The sequence below is a fragment of the Rhamphochromis sp. 'chilingali' genome (genome assembly GCF_963969265.1).
Source record: "Rhamphochromis sp. 'chilingali' genome assembly, chromosome: 6".
Classification (NCBI taxonomy): Eukaryota; Metazoa; Chordata; class Actinopteri; order Cichliformes; family Cichlidae; genus Rhamphochromis; species Rhamphochromis sp. 'chilingali'.
The window spans coordinates 37,288,204-37,306,233 of NC_137933.1; the positions used below are offsets into that span (position 1 = coordinate 37,288,204).

Below are 18,030 nucleotides of genomic sequence, written 5' to 3' on the forward strand. Positions count from 1 at the left end.
ATTCTATTCTATTCTATTCTATGTTTTTCCCCTAAAATGGCATCTAAAATTACCTTGCAATTACTACCTTTCCCTCAGACAAGTTCTTATCATGCTCCTGATACTTCCTTCCAGGCGGTGCTCTTTTTGAAATGAAGTGATGTGGCCCCTGGAGGTTACTGTGATCCTCTACGGGAGACAGATCTTATGAGTGTGAATACTCCCACAGAACATCATTCAAAAGATAAGGACATCTCCTGTAGCCATTTTTGCTATGATGACTACGGAAGCTTTGATGACCACTGAAGCACCTGCTCACATTGGCTGTCTATTTTCTAAAGCTGGACCTCCTGGCTGTCCTGTAAGAGCAGTTTACCTGTTAATTAGGTGTCACTGTGGTGACAAGTAATCAGAAGAGAACATCTACACCTACAATGAAGTGCTTAATGACAGGCTTTCTTTTGTCATTCAAAAAATAAAACAGAGAAATATACTGTACTTTTGTTTTGTGGCATCACCCCTTTTAAGTGCTAACAAATAGTAGCCTGAGGACCATTATTTTGACAAAATGGTCTAAAAATATATCTGGTATATCTACATAATTACATTTTAATACACAAAGTTTACACAATGAACTCTGTTGGAGAAACTAAATGACAAAAAATGTCACTTTGTTAAAACAGGCGTCAGCTTCCCAAATGTTTTACGAAAGAGATAAATTTACTGCAAAACAAATGAGCATGAAGCTGTTACGAATGTGTTGCAGTTAGAGACAGAGGCTGGGGGAGGATGATGGCAACAAAAGAGATGATGAGCCATTTGCAATGTGTCACCACCAGGTTGGTTGGCTGAAGTGCCCAATAAGCAAGCTAAATGAGGCCTTGACACTGCCCAAGTAACTATTTCTGACTTCCCCCAGCCCTTTGCTGGCAGTGCTAATGTAGGGAGGTCACCCAATACACTACTATAGTGCTGTTTACAGGGACACTGGACTTAGATTGGGGTCATGACACAGCCCTGCAACAGCCTCAATCCTCCTTGAACGACACTAACAAAATACCTCACTGTAAAATAAGATGCTGAAGAAAGCATCCTTTAAACAGCAGCGCTGACACAAAGTTAAAAACAGAGTAAATATACTGGGTGACCAGTTTATTGGGGTTTCTTAGTTAGATTTATTGCGAAATACAGTAATATAATGTAATATAATCAATGTCTGTTACCTTTAAAAAACAAAAAAAACCCACATCTTTCAATCATCTGCTTGACATGTTGATTGACATGTTGATATGCTGCTATTAGTAGCTTAAGTAAAGACAGGTGCTTTAACTGAGCTACAGTATATGAAAAAAAAACTGCAACCTGGAGTTTATTTTAGGCTTCATGAATTCTTTGTTCTTCCATTTTACCTACAAAGAGTGTGCTGAGCAGAAGTGGGAAGTAACAAAGTATAACTACTTAGGTGTCTGTACTTTACTTGAGCATTTATTTTTCTGACAACTTTTTATTTTCACTCTCTACATTTTTATACAAATATCTGTATCTTCTACTTCTTACATTTCCAAATTGAATTTGTTATTTTGGGTTTCCACAAATTTGAGGGAAGTTTTTATTTCTTAGCACTGTTCGCCAAATAAAGCGAACAATGATGCATAAAAGACAATGCTACTTGTGCATCCAGTGCAATTTATAATTTCTGCATAATCTGTAGCAGATGTTCATAAGGCATGGTCTTGGTACTTTAGCATCAAACTAGCATTACCAAAGAGGAGCGAGTATAAAGGGAATAATGGTTTTTTGTGTGGCAAGTAATTCAAAATGCAATTTTTCTATCAGCTCACCAAATATCGGCAACCACATAAGGTACAGTTGCTAGGTTTATCAAAACAGATGCCAAGCGTCTTGTCTGGAGGAAACTAAGCAACAGTCGTCATTTGGGCAATGCCATACCTACAGTAAAGCATGGTGGTGGTAGCATTATGTGTGGGGGCATTTTTCAGCAGTAAGAACTGTGAGATCAGTTCCAGAGAGCTCTAGAGAGCCTGTATCTCAAACCAAGGCAAAGGTTTATCTTCCAACAGAACAGTGACACTAAGCACACAGCGAAGTTCATAAAGAGATGGCTTTGGGACCACTCTGAATGTCCTTGAGTGGCCCAGCCAGAGCCCAAATTTAACCTAAGTGAACATCTCTGGACAGATCTGAAAATGGCTGCACATCAATGCTCCCCAACCCACCTGATGGAGCCTAAACTTCCCAGAAATAGGTGTATATAAATAATGATGATGATGATGATGATGATGATGATGATGATGATGATGTATATAAATAGGCGCAAAAAGACTTGAGGCTACAGTAACTGCCTAAGGTGCTTGACTATAAATAATGAATTATGACAAACATATTAATATCATAATAGAATATGAATACGTAAAAGCATCAATGTCACTTTAAAGACAAATTTATTTTAAACTGGCTAACTAACAGGATCCAGATTGTCTTCAAAACTCATTCTCTCCCTGCTTAAGCCGCACTGTTATACTCCAGCCGGTACCGCTTAGAGGAGCAGGTGGTCGCAGCAGACAGCGAGCTGAGCCATTCTCAAGACTCACCCACTGCGTTGCTCACCCCTCCTCCCACCCTTCCTCTGCCCTTTATCTTTCCAGGCATCCTTTTATTTCAAACCATCCATCCTTTCCGGCTCAGCTTTATCACTCCATCACTTCCTGCCTACTTTTCTCTCCTCTCTCTTCCTCCATCTGCATGCCCCCACAGATAGCAGCAGCCAAAGAGTCTGACATCGACCAGATGTACAGCAAGTGTCCCCACCCCCCACAGGTTCTTCTCTCTAAGCTGTTTCCTTGCATTCACCACAGCAAGTGATTGTAGTTGAATGTACTTGACAAGTCATAAGAATTTACTATAATGATCACTGTCCTTGTGTGTTTTCTGTGATTGCACATATGCACTGCAAGATATGACTACCTAAAGCAGAGAACCTAAAAAAAAAGTAAAAGACAGGCTGACGTGTAGGCCATCACTCTGACAGACAAGCTGCAGCACACTTGATAAAGAAACACATTCTAATTTGTATTAAAACAACCCCCAAAAAACAAAGATTTTTTTTTTCAATTCTGCAACAAAAAGGGGAAATTTATTGACTTTCTCCTAATCCCTAAACAGATTAAATATGAATTAAAATCTTCTCTGGTTAAATTGTGACAGCCTTGGGAAAAACCTCATAGCTCAAAAAGATACCTGCAGTGAGTATGACATGACTAAATCCTTTCTGATTACCTTAAACACAAGGATTAGCTTCCAGAGGAAAAACAAAAATCCTCCCATAAGTATAAGTGACAGCGCTACACTTAGTGGGCAGAAGGACAGGAGTGAGATGCTGTAAAACAAGAATGAGGTGATTTCTCCATTCACTGGTGAAGAAAATGACTGTTCCATTTTCCCCTAGTCAAGCTGAACTTGTGGCATTAAATATATTTTGGTCTTTTTTTCCCAGTTCCTCAAGTTCTCTCTAGAAAAAGAATAAAATAAAAAATACATCTTTGCAGAATGAACTTTATGAAACAATTCAGCTACACCACATCTGCATCGTATGGAGATTTTTGGAGAAAAATGCACCAGTTCTTTTTTTTTTTTTTTTTAATAAACACTAAATTTATTCAGGAGATTATATGGATTTTATGTCTCCAAACACCAAAAGGTTATGTTTGCAGCTGTAAGAAGACAGTGATTACTGTGGTTTACAGTAGGCAGGGTCTCCGTGCTGCACTGACTGATACAAATAAATAGAAAAAAATGGCATTATGGACAAAGTCACTATAAATAAGTAAAAACTAACAAATGATACATTTTAACAGCAAAAGGATCCAGATTTTTCTTTTTTTGGGTGGCAGGGTGGGGGGGAATGCTTACTTTTCAATCAATTCATAAGCTTTACTAAATAAAAGACTATAAAAGACTCAGTCTCAGAAGTCATGCTTTAAAATAGGTGATAACAGGTATCAACCTTTACACCAAAACAGTACAAGGACACCAGCAGAGGAATGAGCCACAAAACAAAACAGTGTTGAAGAGATTTAGGTCTCAGCTGAAACTGATCATAGGCCAACAGAAATGGAGCAATATGCTAGCAAGAAGGTTAAGTGGAAGGCAACACTGCACTTTTAGAGTGAGGTGACCATAGGCAGTGTTTTCAAAGCCAGGCTTTATGTAAACATTATTCACGCTTGGGGTCTTGTATGTTCTGGCTGTAGGAACCAGGCCCTGTAGGAGGTTTTCTAGAGTTGTTTTTATGGGAGAAAAAAAAACCTACCAATTCCAGGCCACGTCTTAGTGTGCCATGAACCTATGCCCAAAGGGCTTGGTTAAACTGCTGCAATCAGTGGTGGTGGAAACCTATTCCATCCTCCCTTGGGTCACAATGGAAACAATGTCTAAAAGGCTTGATTAGTGGGGAGTTTCTGTGAACTCCCAACCTCACACATGCGCCAGCTACAGCATTGGAAAGGTTCCTCCTGGATTTTTTTCCACCTTTTTTTCCTCTTAGTAGCTGTACTCAATTCCACGTTCAAGGTTATCAAACACCCGTAGTGCAAACATGCAGTGACACAAAATGTCTCAAAATTATAGAAAATGAGATCCTTGTAGCACCTTACTGTACAGTGTAAGCTCACTTTATTGACCTGCTGAACGATTTGAAACAACAAATGATTTGGGTATATTTTGGGCAAATCAGGAGGTGATTAGGGGTAAGAAATTTGTGCAGTTAAACAAAGCAATGCATTTGCAGTGATGGTGAATTATGCCGGGAGATCACAAATCATAAATTGAGGGAAAACATTTCTATATCGTTATGCAGGAAATATTATTCCACTACAGAAACAAAAGAAAAGTCCCAACATGAAGCCAAAGATGACCAAAAAAGGAATAAAATAATACTCATTTAGTTTAATTTTAGTTTTTTTAAATTTATGTGCATGATACATCAGTAAAGTATCATAGGCACTTTTGCAATATGCAGTCATTTATGATCGAAGTTTCTCTGATAATTTCCCTTAAGTCAATGTAACCTTTGTACAAGGTTGTGACAGTTTTGAAAACATGCAAAGCTGAAAGACTTGATACAATTGACAACATAAGTTGTACTAAGAACACCAAAGCATTTTACAGTTGTTATTCATGCTTAGGCAATGCTTAAACATCAGACTTACCAGCAGTGAAGTCCTTGTTGAGGTCAATGAAAGCATTGGAGTGAGGCATACGCATGGCGCCAGTTAAACTCAGTGCTTTGCTGCACACTTCAGTCCTAAGAGAAGCCAAAGTTATAAAACAACCAAAGAATTTAGACACACCACAGAATTGAACTTCAGGTGTAACAGCACTAGAAATAAAGATAGAAAACTCTTAGTTTGGAAACTTTTCCATTACCTTTTGGTGAGATAGCAGACTACACTGGAGGAAGAGCTGATGACTCCAAAAACATCTGGAATCATGTCCCCATTAAAACTGAAAAGATTGTTTTTCTTTTAATGAAAACAAGACTTCAGGAGAGACGGAGATCACCAAAGTAGTCATTTTGAAGGACTTCAATGATGAGGGAGGTAAAACATGAGGTAATGGTTGCTAATATATTGGAAAAGTTAGATAAGATTTATTATTGAAAACTAAGACAAAAAAAACTCTGTAAAAACCAAGTTTGACTAAAAATGCACAAATGGAGCCAAAAATCGAAATCAAGCAAATTATTTAAAATTCAAAGCAATTCATGTAAATTTACACTGATACTTACTCCATGACAAGAGGTTGATCACTAAAGGTGTGATTCAGCTTAATCCCCCCTCCAATATCTATACAAAATGAAGAAGGTAAAAAGGCCTTGAGTATTAATGGTTTGACAAGAACACAGAACAGAAATCAGTGGTTTTGCTTAACTGAAGTCAACAGCTACAAATTGCTAAAAATAGCTAAAGCTTGAAATATTCATTATGCAATGGTTTTTCTTGTATATATATTCTGCCTGTAGTTCAATAAAAAAGGAATCCCTAAACAGAAAATATACACATAAAAAAGAAACAAATCTGAATAATCAGGTGATGAGCTTCTACTGGCATTGTATATTAAGCAAAAGTTGGTAACATGTGGAAAATGAGGTATCATTTTTATTGATCTAGTTAATGTTTATTGTTTTGGACTGAATGGTGATAGCCTATAAAAGAAAAAAGGACAGCAGTTGCTAATAAAATTAACAATGTGTCTTTTAAATTACGGTTTCCCAGTGAGTCATGATATTGTGGCAGTGACCCTCCAAAAGGTCCTAAAAGTGAAACATCTATGCTTTCTTCACTGTAAATTACTGCAATACCAACTCTAAAACAGCAAATGGAAAGTTTGGCGGGCAATGTACACATTTTGTGATTTATGTTACATCATGTGTTGCAGCAATGATTGATTCACTAAGAATTACTGCATTGCAATAATATGCCTCCATCAACTTGTAATATAAGCAGTAAAATCTGTGGGGAAATTAATATGTGTGGATACAAAGTTTAGTATCACCAATGACAAATCTGAGCAAATGCATAATCTTGACAATGTTTTGCTTCTGTTGTAACAAGTGGATAGAGAGGCCAAGACTTTCTGTTCTCTCTACCAACCATTGTTTACAAATGCAATTTAAAAAAAATTAAAGTATCATCAGAGAGTAGAAACGGTTTTTGAGTTTCCATTTCAGCAAGCATTGATGGTTATCGATCTCTATGTGTTAGTCCTGGGAGAGACTCGCAACTTGTCCAGGGTATGGCTTTTTCCTGTGACGGCAGGGCAGCATTTGTAAATAAATCACTATTAGAGCTGTACCTAATGTCTGGTTGTGCCCCCAAAAGATGAAAACTTCTGTTTCCTGGCCATTCTTAGCTGTGAGAAGGACATCCATCTGAGAGTCTCCATCATAATCTCCGGGAACCACGCTGGTGATGTTTCTGAAACAGCAAGAAAAGTACTGAGTAAACATAATGCTGAAATGCGAGTAAGTTCAGTTTGTCAGCACTGAACATACTTACAATCATAAATTAAGACCAGTGCCATAATAAAGCTAATGGAGTGAAATAACAAACACATATGCATACTTTCCCAAAATGTTTTTGGCTTGAACTTTGGGCTTGAAGTAAGGTGGTTTGGAGTCAGCCAAGAATATGACCAAATCAGTCTCTGAAACAAAAAGAAGACAATATAAAGACGTTTAAAAAATTTAAGTTTACTTACTTTTTATTTAAGTATATATTTTTCACAAGTCATTCTGAAATGTCATTGCAGAGAAAACACAGGTGCATTTAATAAAAATACAGCAAGACCAGGCTAATTGTCGTCCAGAGGTGGACTTCCCCCCCCTCTGGCTGCTATGAGACGTTTAAACTTCGGTTTTAAAAATAAAGAAGCAAACCAAAGCTACATTGTAGCTCAATGTGTAGGTAAAAACGCATTTTATATACATTAATACATGTCAAATTACATTTTATATTAAATTGATTACATTTAGTGTTTTAACTCAATATACATAATTTGTGCAAACTGTTAATAAGAAGCCTTACTGACTGTTTGCTGTGTGAAGTGTGGATGAGTAAACCTACGTTCTTTGATCGTGAAGATGTCTGTCTGTTTATCCGAATTAAAATCTCCGAAAGCTGCCACCGTCCCATAATTCCCGGGACCGAAAAGGTCGGCCGTTACATCTTGAAGAGCAAATGTGTTATACTGTCCCCCCAAAAGTAACAAAAACGCTAAAGTAATTAATTTAAGCGTCCAAATCATCTTCCTGTCAGTGTAGCTCCCAACAACAACACTGACTGTAATACGGCGCACTGCTTTACAGCAGAAGGAAATGGTAGCTGCTTTTTAAGTAATTACACATAACATTTAACGGCGTTAAGCATATGTCGTGCTTTTTTATTTCTAGTGGGAAAAGCTGCAAGTAACGTTTAGAAATAAAGATAAATAATATGACATTAGAATTTCCTTATTTACGTCAGTGTCGTGCTCCCCGAGCTATTTCACAGCTATCAAGTCACTGAGAGTTACTTAGAAACAAACCGGAAACGGAAAGAAATTGTGTTCTTAATAAATATGAGACACATATTAACTATCGAAATGAGTGCGTTAATAAAAATAAATTCAATATCTTAACACGCAGAAGATAATTTGTGGAAACACTCGGGCTTTATTTACCGGTAAGCCACGGCAGAATTTAGCCTTATGATTTCTTACCCTATGCTGAGAAGCCCGATTCGCGTTTTATTTTGAAAGAAGCTACCGGATACACCTTAGCTTTGTAGCTATTTTAACATTTTCATAAACATGGCGAGCTTAGCAGATGTCGGGTGGAAGCTCTTGGAATTTAAAGCCCGATCAAAGCGATCAGGTCTGACATAACTTTGCATGATCTTCTGCATTGTGACACGCCCGCTTTTTCTGTTGTGCTTGCAGTGCCTCTGTACGTAGTGCCTCTGTTCTGCCCGTTTTAATGTGTCTACTGCACTGTTGGTAGAAGCATGAAAGGTCAGAGGTGTAAATGTGAAGCACTCAAGAGCTATTTTAAGAGCTTCTCATCAGGTCGCTGTGAGATCTCGCCCATAGTAAAACTGTGCTGCTGTATATTACTGTGTTAAACTGTGTTCCTGAAGGACTGTGCGGGCCTGTGAAAGCTGACACATTATGCTACTCTTGTGCTGGGGGAATGTGTCGGATATTGCACAAACGTTACCTAAACTCTTAACTGTCGCCAGCTGTAAGAAGCCAACCATTTTAAGAACTGCTGATAACCATCTACTTTAAAAGAGATCTTGGTGTGAAATTATGATTTAACAAGAGGTGTATCCCAGTGTAGCCTAATAACGCAGCATTCTGAAAGCATACCATTTATGTTATGAAGAATAAAGTGCAGTAATTAGTCAAATTATGTCCTAATATAGTGATGTAGTCATTTAAACCATGTATTGTCATCTTTCATTATAACTCTACTCTTCATCACTCATTTCTAAAGAAATACAATGGATTGTAATTTCTTGCATGTTCTTGATTATTGTCGTCATCCCAGGATGTAATTCGTTGTTGATTCATGCATGTCTAAAATTGTAACTCTCTGCTACTAACTCATTTACTGTGAATTGCTGTAGATTTGTGATTTAGCTGAGAGACGCTTGGCCTTAAATTCACCTTTTGAGAATGGCCGGTTCGGCTGCGATTACCAAGCTCCACCGGACAGTTTACAGACTCGGTAAGTAGTGACAGCAGATCTGAGGGAAACAGCTGAAGGGGACATAGGTGACGATATCTGGACTCTAGACCATATACTTATTTCACGATTACAGGAAAACATATGTTGTGAATGTGATCATCCTATTCCTTCAAACAGCAACCCAGAAAAGTTCAGGTCAGAACATTTTTTTCCGTTTACAAGAAAAGAAAACCATCTCATGCTTGGACTGTTGGGAATTCTGACGTGCAAAGTAGAGTATTACCCATAATCTTCTGTAATTTCACACTGTTGATACAGTGTGGCTTATGTGGATTAAACTCAGAAGAATTATATTGCTCCTCCACAGTAAGCATGAAAGATCCTGATATGGCACAAAATGAATTTACAGTATTAATGAAGTCACTGAAGTTAGTCAGGGGATTGTTTAAAACCAAGCAAACAGTGACAGCTTACATTTGTCTGATCTCATGTTAGAAATTAAAATTGGAACATTGTACTTCCTCCATGCCTGTTTAAAGTGTTATCTTTAAAAAGAGATGGATTGGCTTTGTCCCCAGCAACTTTTATGCTGATGGAAATTATGCTAATTTCAGTAAGAATGTGAATTTTTCAGTACCTGTGGTACTGACCCAAGGTCAAACCTATTAAAATGCAAATCTCAGCAAAGTGAAAAGTGTCTGAAAATGGAGAAAGTCTAACAAATTGGGGCTTCCCTCAAACTGCTACTCTCTCTCAGTTCAGAGGAAAATGGTAAATGGTAAATGGCCTGTATTTATATAGCGCTTTTCTAGTCCCTTAGGACCCCAAAGCGCTTTACATATCCAGTCATCCACCCATTCACGCACACATTCACACACTGGTGATGGCAAGCTACATTGTAGCCACAGCCACCCTGGGGCGCACTGACAGAGGCGAGGCTGCCGGACACTGGCGCCACCGGGCCCTCTGACCACCACCAATGTCTGCTCACGAGTCGCAGCTACTTTCTGAATGTTTAGCTCAGGGCTTGAATATCATTTTGTGTGCTGAGACTTTTGTGAGTCTCAGCACAGATGTGTTGCAGTGAAAAACAGAATGTACTGATAGCATGTGTGTATTGTTTCTGTGTTTTGTCTGCTGCCTGTTCTTGTGTCCCAAGCTGACAAAAGCCGTGGCCAGAGCATTATCCATTCAGGTTGTCTTTGTGTACATACAAAGGTTTGTCCAATAGATATGACAAGTCATAATCTCTCTAAAGATAAACAGAGTTTGGTGGCCAAAGGTCAAACTCACTTTGACCACTCAAGATATGCCTCAAGACATTATGTGCTAATTCTTACAGTCAGATAGAAAATGTCAACACTTCTTTATTCTATCCAAAAGTTCAAAGGTCAGCTTTACTGTGATATCACAATGTTTGCAAAAACACTTTTTGTCCATTGTGCCGTAACATGGAAAAAGACATGGGGATTTTGGCGTTATTTCATAATTCGGTCTCTACCTTTTTAATTTCTGCATAAATTAATGGCTGTCAGAAGTCTCTTCCTGTTAAAATGGAGTTTTTCCTTCCCACCATCGCAAAATGCCACTTATAGGATGTTGTTTGATTGTCGGGGTTTTCTCCAGAATACTGTAGGGTCTTTATCTTATATTAAAAAGTCCTTTGAAACAACTGTTGTTGTTATTTTTGGCTATAGAAATAAACTTGAATTGAATTGAGATGAAATCTATATTACTGTATAGATCAATGTAAACATCAGCTTTAGTTTGATGGATACATACAACCGCAAGCCTACAATTTTAGTCTTCTTTTTTAACTGGAAACATCCAACAAAAAATAAATGTATTCTGAAACCGTTGCTAAACTTAAACCTCTAAAGAACATCAGTTTTGGGAATGCTATTGAAGGACTGTGTTTGCAAGTGTTTGTGTTTAATATGTATATTCTTCTTCAGGCTCCATCTATGAACCTCTGAAGCTGTCAAATCTCCAGCGGGAAGATGAACCCCTCTGGGAGAAGCTGGACCGCTACTACAGTGCAGGTAAATACATTTGCTCACTCTTTGGAAGCTGCGGATTAATAATGTAAAGATGTGTAGAAGAAATGGCAATCAGAGGAGTTTGCAGGCATTTTGGTACTTTTATGGAGGAGTCTGATCATTCACGTGTAATATTTTTCCCCTGATGTAATTGTATTAATTTCCACTCAATTTCTGCCATGTCATTAAACATAAGAGAAACTAGTCCCTGTTATTCCGTATTACAGGAACATTAGATCGCTAATTTCCCATAGTAATTCCAACATCATCAAGTTTATGAGTCTTTGACACCCACATAATCTACACAGTATCTCAGTGGTTTGACTTCATCTTTTATGTTCTCTCACTGTATAACTGCAGTGCACAGTGCACAGCTTTTAATATTTTAAAACTGCGCAGAAAAAGTTTCTACATTGTCTTAGATCAGAGGTTCCCAAAGTGTGGGGCCCGCCCATTGCAGGGGGGGCGCGGTATGAAAAGAAAAAAAAAAAGGAACGCTTTGGACACTGCTAGCATAATGGACAGGTTTTTAACGGGGCTCCCACACAAACGCAAAGCAGGAGATGAATCGCCAAATATGCTTCCTAACATATTTGAAGCATATCTGCCCTTTAGCTTCACCTGCACCAGTGCCGAGGTAGCTCTCCCCTGCAGAATTGGTTTTCCCTGCGTCGGGAGGATCCGCTGGGCTCTCCAAATCACGGACAAACAGTATCCTACATTCTTGATTTTTAGTTCACAAACACTTGCTGTAATGACTAACTACTCCTGACATTTTGGAGATGTTAGCTCTTTATACAGTAAAGTTACAGCGGGATACAAATAACATCAGCCTGATCCTGCCATGATTTGTTCCCCGGTTCAAATCGCAGACAAACAGTGTCCCACAGTTTTTTGTGTTTTTGAACCCATTTTGCACAAAGAGGCATTTTTTGAAAAAATGTTTTGATAGCAATGTTGAATATTATTACACAGGAAACAACAGAAACAACAAGTAAAATAATCACACCGTGACGCCTCTGCCTTTCTAAATAGAGGGACAGTAACTGCGTGGGTATATGTAAGTGTGTAAAACCTGCAGATAGTCAGATTAACAGTAACAGTATTTTGTCTCTATCTGCCATTCTGCAATTCATCTCATGTAAACAATTACATGGCGCACAGCGTGACGTGAAAAAAGGCACATACCTTTGACGTTGCGTGATGAACTCTGTATTCCTCGTCCACACGTAAACGCAGAAAAGGAGTTTTAACAAATCTCAGTTTTCTGTGATTCGATTACATGTGGAGGAAAGGCCCAAACGCATAGAAACAGCTGCGTTTTCAAAAATACCCATGTAGGTGTGGACACAGCGTAACAGAGTTAGTAGTGGATTTTACTACTACCTGTAATTTATTGCAGTTTACTTGTATTTGCTTAATTGTTTACTAAATGTTTGAGGTGTGAAATAAAGCGCAATGGAGTTTGGAAACAATATGGGTGTGTGTGGTTGGAGGATGTGTTTGTGCGGGGGGGTGGGGGGTTAGGTGATGGGGGGGCGCAAACATTTTTCTTGTAAAACAAAGAGGGCCCAGCAAAAAAAAAAAAAGTTTGGGGACCACTGTCTTAGATAATGCCTTTCACTGTTTCTGTAATCTCAACAGAGCATCAGGTTGCATGTGTTAAGGCATGATCATGATGGAATTTAAACATAATCTCTCTAACCTCAGCTTTAACAGTCTCCAACCAACAACAGTGCTTTCAGTGTGTAGCTTCCCTGTTAAATGTCACAGAAGATGATGTAGAAAGTTCCAAAATACCTGGAAAGAAAGGTTTTATAGCCTAGGCATTCTTTTTATATATTATCCAAAATGTGTCCTCATCTCTGTCTTGTATACCTGTTTCAAACTATATTTTCCTAATTTACAAGGTGTCATATATTCGTCTGAGTTTTATTTTAAGGTTTATTCAGTTTAAATGCTGGTTTTACTGTGATGTTGGACTGGAAGAACCTACAGTGTTCTATAACTGGATATCTTTTCCTCTCCATAAACCTGTGGCCCACTGGCAACACTGCTGAGCTATTGTATACGGCAGTAAAGGCTGCATTTGTTTTGTCATTCATTCATTTCATTCATTCATTTCATTTTTCATTTATTTATTCATTTTCAGGCACAACAAATACCTATATTGAACATAAAATACACAAAACAAAAAACAAAAATTGCCTGAAAAAGGAGTGGGACGAAGAAAACTTATTAAATCCCACCCCTATACTCACTCATCAACAAAAAAAACAATAAACTTCCCGCAGCTACGCCCATCATTGCATACAGACCCATCAACAGCTCCGGGCACATACAAGCATCTAAGCGGCAGCTCGCAACCAACAATTAGAGCCTTCATAACTGAATACAGAATATATAAATTATAAATTGCATTACCACAGGTAACAGGCAGTAATAACTACAAGTAACAAACACACATACATATACATACATATATATCTACACACACAAGTACATATATGTACATACATACGCACACTTTATTTATTTATTTTTTATTTTGGAATCCATACCAGCAATGGTAAGAGGACAGACATTACAGAGCACACTAAAACCCATCATTGAGTATACTGTGACCAGACCAACTGTTTGTAGAGAAATTTAAATCTATGAATATTTTTGCATTGTTTCAATTGTAAACTCAGACTGTTCCAGATTTTCACACCACATACAGACACGCAAAAGCCTTTACGGGTTGTTCGAGTTCTGGGTAATTTGAATTCTCCAAAGCCTCTCACATTATAAACCTTTTCTCGAATTTCAAATCTAGTTTGTAAATTTGCCGGTAAAAGTTTAGTAAAAGCTTTATAAAAAATTATGGATGTATTGTAATTAACCAGATCCTGGAATTTAAGTAACTTTGCCTGAAGAAAGAATTTGTGAGTATGATCTAGATAACCAGCCTTGTGAATAATACGCAGTGCTCGTTTCTGTACTGTGACTAATGGATTAGTTGTATTTTTATATGTATTTCCCCACACTTCCACACAATATGTAAGATATGGAAGAACCAGGGTACAGTATAGAGTACGAAGTGCATCTTTATCAAGGAATTGTTTCACTTTGTTCAAAACTGCAGTGATAAGCTGTACATTGTGTCAGTAAAGTCATCAATGGCTTTTAACCTTGTTGGATTTAGCAAATCAATGTTAAAATCACCACAGATAAATAGTAATTTTTGGTTCACCGAAGCAAACGTTTTTTCTATCCATTCATTAAAAGTGTCAATACTTGAACTGGGTGTCCGATATATACAACTTATTATAACATTTCTCTTTTTGTCATTCATAATCTCAATAGTCAAACATTCCAAAATTCCATCAATAGCCATAGACATAGTTGTTACAACATTATATTTTATAGAGTTATGAACATATATAGCAACCCCGCCGCCCGCCTTATTTAATCTATTCATGTATTTTAAATCATATCCATTCAAACAAAAATCTATTCCTTTATCGACATTGAACCAAGTTTCAGTGATGGCTATAATACTAAAGGGGCGAGAAAATTGTTGCAAATAGTCCTTAATGAAATCAAAATTAGAGTACATACTTCTGCTGTTAAAGTGAATTAATGAGAGCTTCCCGTCTAGGTTAATTTCTTTTTCATATTGTTCCTGAGTGAAATAATTACAATTTTTAACAAAAGAAGAGAGAAAGTTACTTTCAGAATCTATTTCTGGATCTATTATATTATGCTCCTTATATTCACAATCTAGATCAATTACTTTCTGTTGAAGAACTAATTTCAACGTGTCCATGTCATTTCCTGGTGTAATTGATACATTGGTGTCAGTTATACTTGTCCAGATCCTCCATGTTCCTCACTATCAGTACTTTTGCCTCTTCTGGTGTCCCGTTTAGCTTAATGAAAATCTTACAGTTTGTTACCCATGTATGTTGTATTTTACCGTTCTTCTTCAGTTGCCTTGCCTTCCTCGCGATGTCTGCGTTTTTTCGTGTCAGATGCTCATTAATGAAAACGTCCGTGCCTTTCAGTTTGCGTCCTTGTTTCAGCAGTGCGACCTTGTTCTTCCGATTGACAAATCTCATAACGACGGCCGGCGGTCTGTCACTCCTCCTGGGCAGTGAGTGACATGCTTCTATGTGCTCCAGGTCCATCTCTATCCCCTTGCTTTGGAGGAAGGACGCCACCTGTTGCTCCACCGAGCGGGTCTCCTCGTCGCTGGGCTCCCCGACGTTCCCGGCCACCGCGCGCGCGTACGAGCGCGGCTTGATTTTAATACCGCTGATGACCACGTCGTTCGTACGGGTGTACTGCTCCAGCTCATCCACCCGCCGCTCGAGATCCATGATCCGTCTGTCCTTCTTGGCATTTTGGAGGCGTAGCTGTTTTACCTCCTCCAGAAGCCCCAGAAGCAGCTCCTGCTGTGCCCTGACTGCGGCCACGTCTCCGCACAGCGCTCCGAGGGAGGTTTTAATGTCCTCAACCTCCTCTGGTGTTGGGCCTTTCTTGGGTGGCATACTGAAGCGAGAGCACGAGGCGGCCACCACGAAGGACCCGGAAGCGGAATTTCTGATGATGGCGCCTGGCTAGGCCTGCTGGCTGATGGTGGAGCCTGGCTGTGGCCTGCTGGCTGATGGTGGAGCCTGGCTGGGTCTGCTGGCTGTGGCCTGCTGGCTGATGGTGGAGCCTGGCTGTGGCCTACTGGCTGATGGTGGAGCCTGGCTGTGGCCTGCTGGCTGATGGTGGAGCCTGGCTGTGGCCTACTGGCTGATGGTGGAGCCTGGCTGTGGCCTGCTGGCTGATGGTGGAGCCTGGCTGTGGCCTGCTGAGCCTGGCTGTGGCCTGCTGGCTGATGGTGATTGCCAATATTCTTAAATTGCAGCCTTGGGTATAGTGATTACATCTTGCAGACATACATTATTGTTTGGAGAGAGACTCAGCTGGCAGGATAAAGGCCAGACATGGGAGTTCACCGATGTTAAAGATGCAGGAGCATTTACCGCAGCATGCATTGAGCTGCAGTGGTGAGAACAGTGTTTGGATCTGTTACTTAAGTAAAAGCAGCAAGAGCGGTTTGAAATAATGTGCAACAAGTAACGATCCCACTTTAGCAAATCTCAATATTGGACAGAGCTAAGAAGAAGTACTGGCACCAAAATGCAATTATAGCACCAGAAGTAAAAGTACTCATTAAGAAAAAAGCCTATAGTGCAGTGTTCTTTACATACTCTGTGACAATACTATATACCAGCGTTCCCCAACCCCCGGGCCACGGACCGGTACCAGCCCATGAGTCTTTTGGTACTGGGCTGCGAGAGGTGAGGCTTGGGTGTGAAATTTATGGTTTTCAGGGTTTTCATTGCTTTTTATGGTTAACTCTGTTTCCCTGGGTCTTTCCCTGTGTGTTATGAATAAATCTTCTGTTTTTAGGTACCGGTACTGATTTTATTTTGTTGTTTTTATCTGCGACCCCTTAAAGGCCAGTCTGTGAAAATATTGTTGGACATAAACCTGTCCGTGGCCCAAAAAAGGTTGGGGACCGCTGCTATATACTATAGCCTCTTAGAATATAATAGTCATATTAAAATCAAAATAATCCAAAAGCTAATAAACAAATCCTGGTAACTAATACCTGAAGCTGCAGAGTACATTTTATAAATGTTAGATACTCATCACTCGGTTGGTATTATCTGAGTAAGGACAATTAAATGACTTTCCAGCGTGTATTACTGCTTCAGAGCCTTTTAGGGTTTGGGCAGTACAGATACTGATACATGAGCACATTTCACCGCTGATGTCAAGTTCTTTTGACCTGTGTGATTGCAGTGTACCATGCCCTGGTACTGATCTGGTATGATTGAAAAAGAAAAGCACAGAACTCCAACCCTTCCTTGCAGACAACTGCCTCTGGTGAATAATTTTCAGCCGAGCTTCACAATCTATAAGGCGTGTGAGAGGGCAGTGTCTCTGTGCTTTCAAAAAAAAAAAAACAGCCACAAAATACATAAAATCATGAACCTCATTGTGGTCTGCGAGAGCGTTTGTCTTCAAAAGGATGCGTGTGCATGAGAGAGCGAGCGGGCGAGAGGATTGAAAGGCCTTTAAGTTCAGAATAAAGAAAAGACAGAGTAATGGGGTAAAATTTACACAGAAAAAGAGAATAACTGAAATGTACTCAGACCTGGAACATTAAACAGTAGCCAGCGGGTGAGGGGGGGGGGGGTGAGTGGTGGTTGGGAAAGGAAATCATGCCTAGCATATGTATGTGCTAAACTTATTGGCGAAAGCTGTTAACATCTTAGGAAGTCGAAGATGTTAATAGATAAAATCCCAACATATTGAACATATACGCAAAATCATGCCTACATTAGCAGAAGCTTGTCTCATTAGTTTGAAACTAACTGTGAGCTACAGACACACAAATTTGGTTATGGATAGCCTGTGTGGCTTGGTCCAGGTGATAATTCTAGAATGTGTAATCAATAAGGAGGCACCAGCCTCACTGCAGGAGAGATAAATACGCATTAGTGCTGATTACAGAATTACCTGCAGCTGTTAGTGCAGCACTGTGGCTGCCAGCCTTACCTCCCAGTCCACACAGGCACCTCCCCACAATGCCACACAGCTTTAGCATCCTCAATTTCAGAATTCATTCAGATCACCCGTTTGTATGTATTCTAGCCCGCTGTTCTATAAAAGTTAAGATTAGACTTTTTATTGCTTTCATTTATTGGTTTCATAAATGTT

General features: G+C 39.2%; 2 protein-coding genes across 4 annotated transcripts in view; one reads left to right on the forward strand and one right to left on the reverse strand.

The window, feature by feature from the left end:
• Window positions 1–8,023, reverse strand: part of itfg1 (integrin alpha FG-GAP repeat containing 1) — a 171,755-nt gene extending 163,732 nt beyond the window's left edge. Inside the window, exons 1-6 of the mRNA XM_080885940.1 lie at window positions 7,623–8,023; window positions 7,122–7,203; window positions 6,853–6,974; window positions 5,786–5,843; window positions 5,425–5,502; window positions 5,208–5,302 (exon numbers count right to left, since the gene is read on the reverse strand). Coding sequence (XP_080742066.1) covers window positions 5,208–5,302; window positions 5,425–5,502; window positions 5,786–5,843; window positions 6,853–6,974; window positions 7,122–7,203; window positions 7,623–7,803 — 616 coding nt within the window. The 5' untranslated portion in view covers window positions 7,804–8,023. The remainder of the gene's footprint in view (window positions 1–5,207; window positions 5,303–5,424; window positions 5,503–5,785; window positions 5,844–6,852; window positions 6,975–7,121; window positions 7,204–7,622) is intronic.
• A 309-nt stretch (window positions 8,024–8,332) lies between these two features.
• phkb (phosphorylase kinase, beta) overlaps window positions 8,333–18,030 on the forward strand; it is a 109,302-nt gene continuing 99,604 nt past the window's right edge. For 2 of the 3 annotated variants that reach the window (XM_080884834.1, XM_080884833.1), the window contains exons 1-2: window positions 8,333–8,410; window positions 11,182–11,268. In XM_080884834.1, coding sequence (XP_080740960.1) covers window positions 8,347–8,410; window positions 11,182–11,268 — 151 coding nt within the window. In that variant the 5' untranslated portion in view covers window positions 8,333–8,346. Of the gene's footprint in view, window positions 8,411–9,164; window positions 9,266–11,181; window positions 11,269–18,030 lie in introns of all 3 variants that reach the window. The other variant, XM_080884835.1, reaches the window with a different exon arrangement.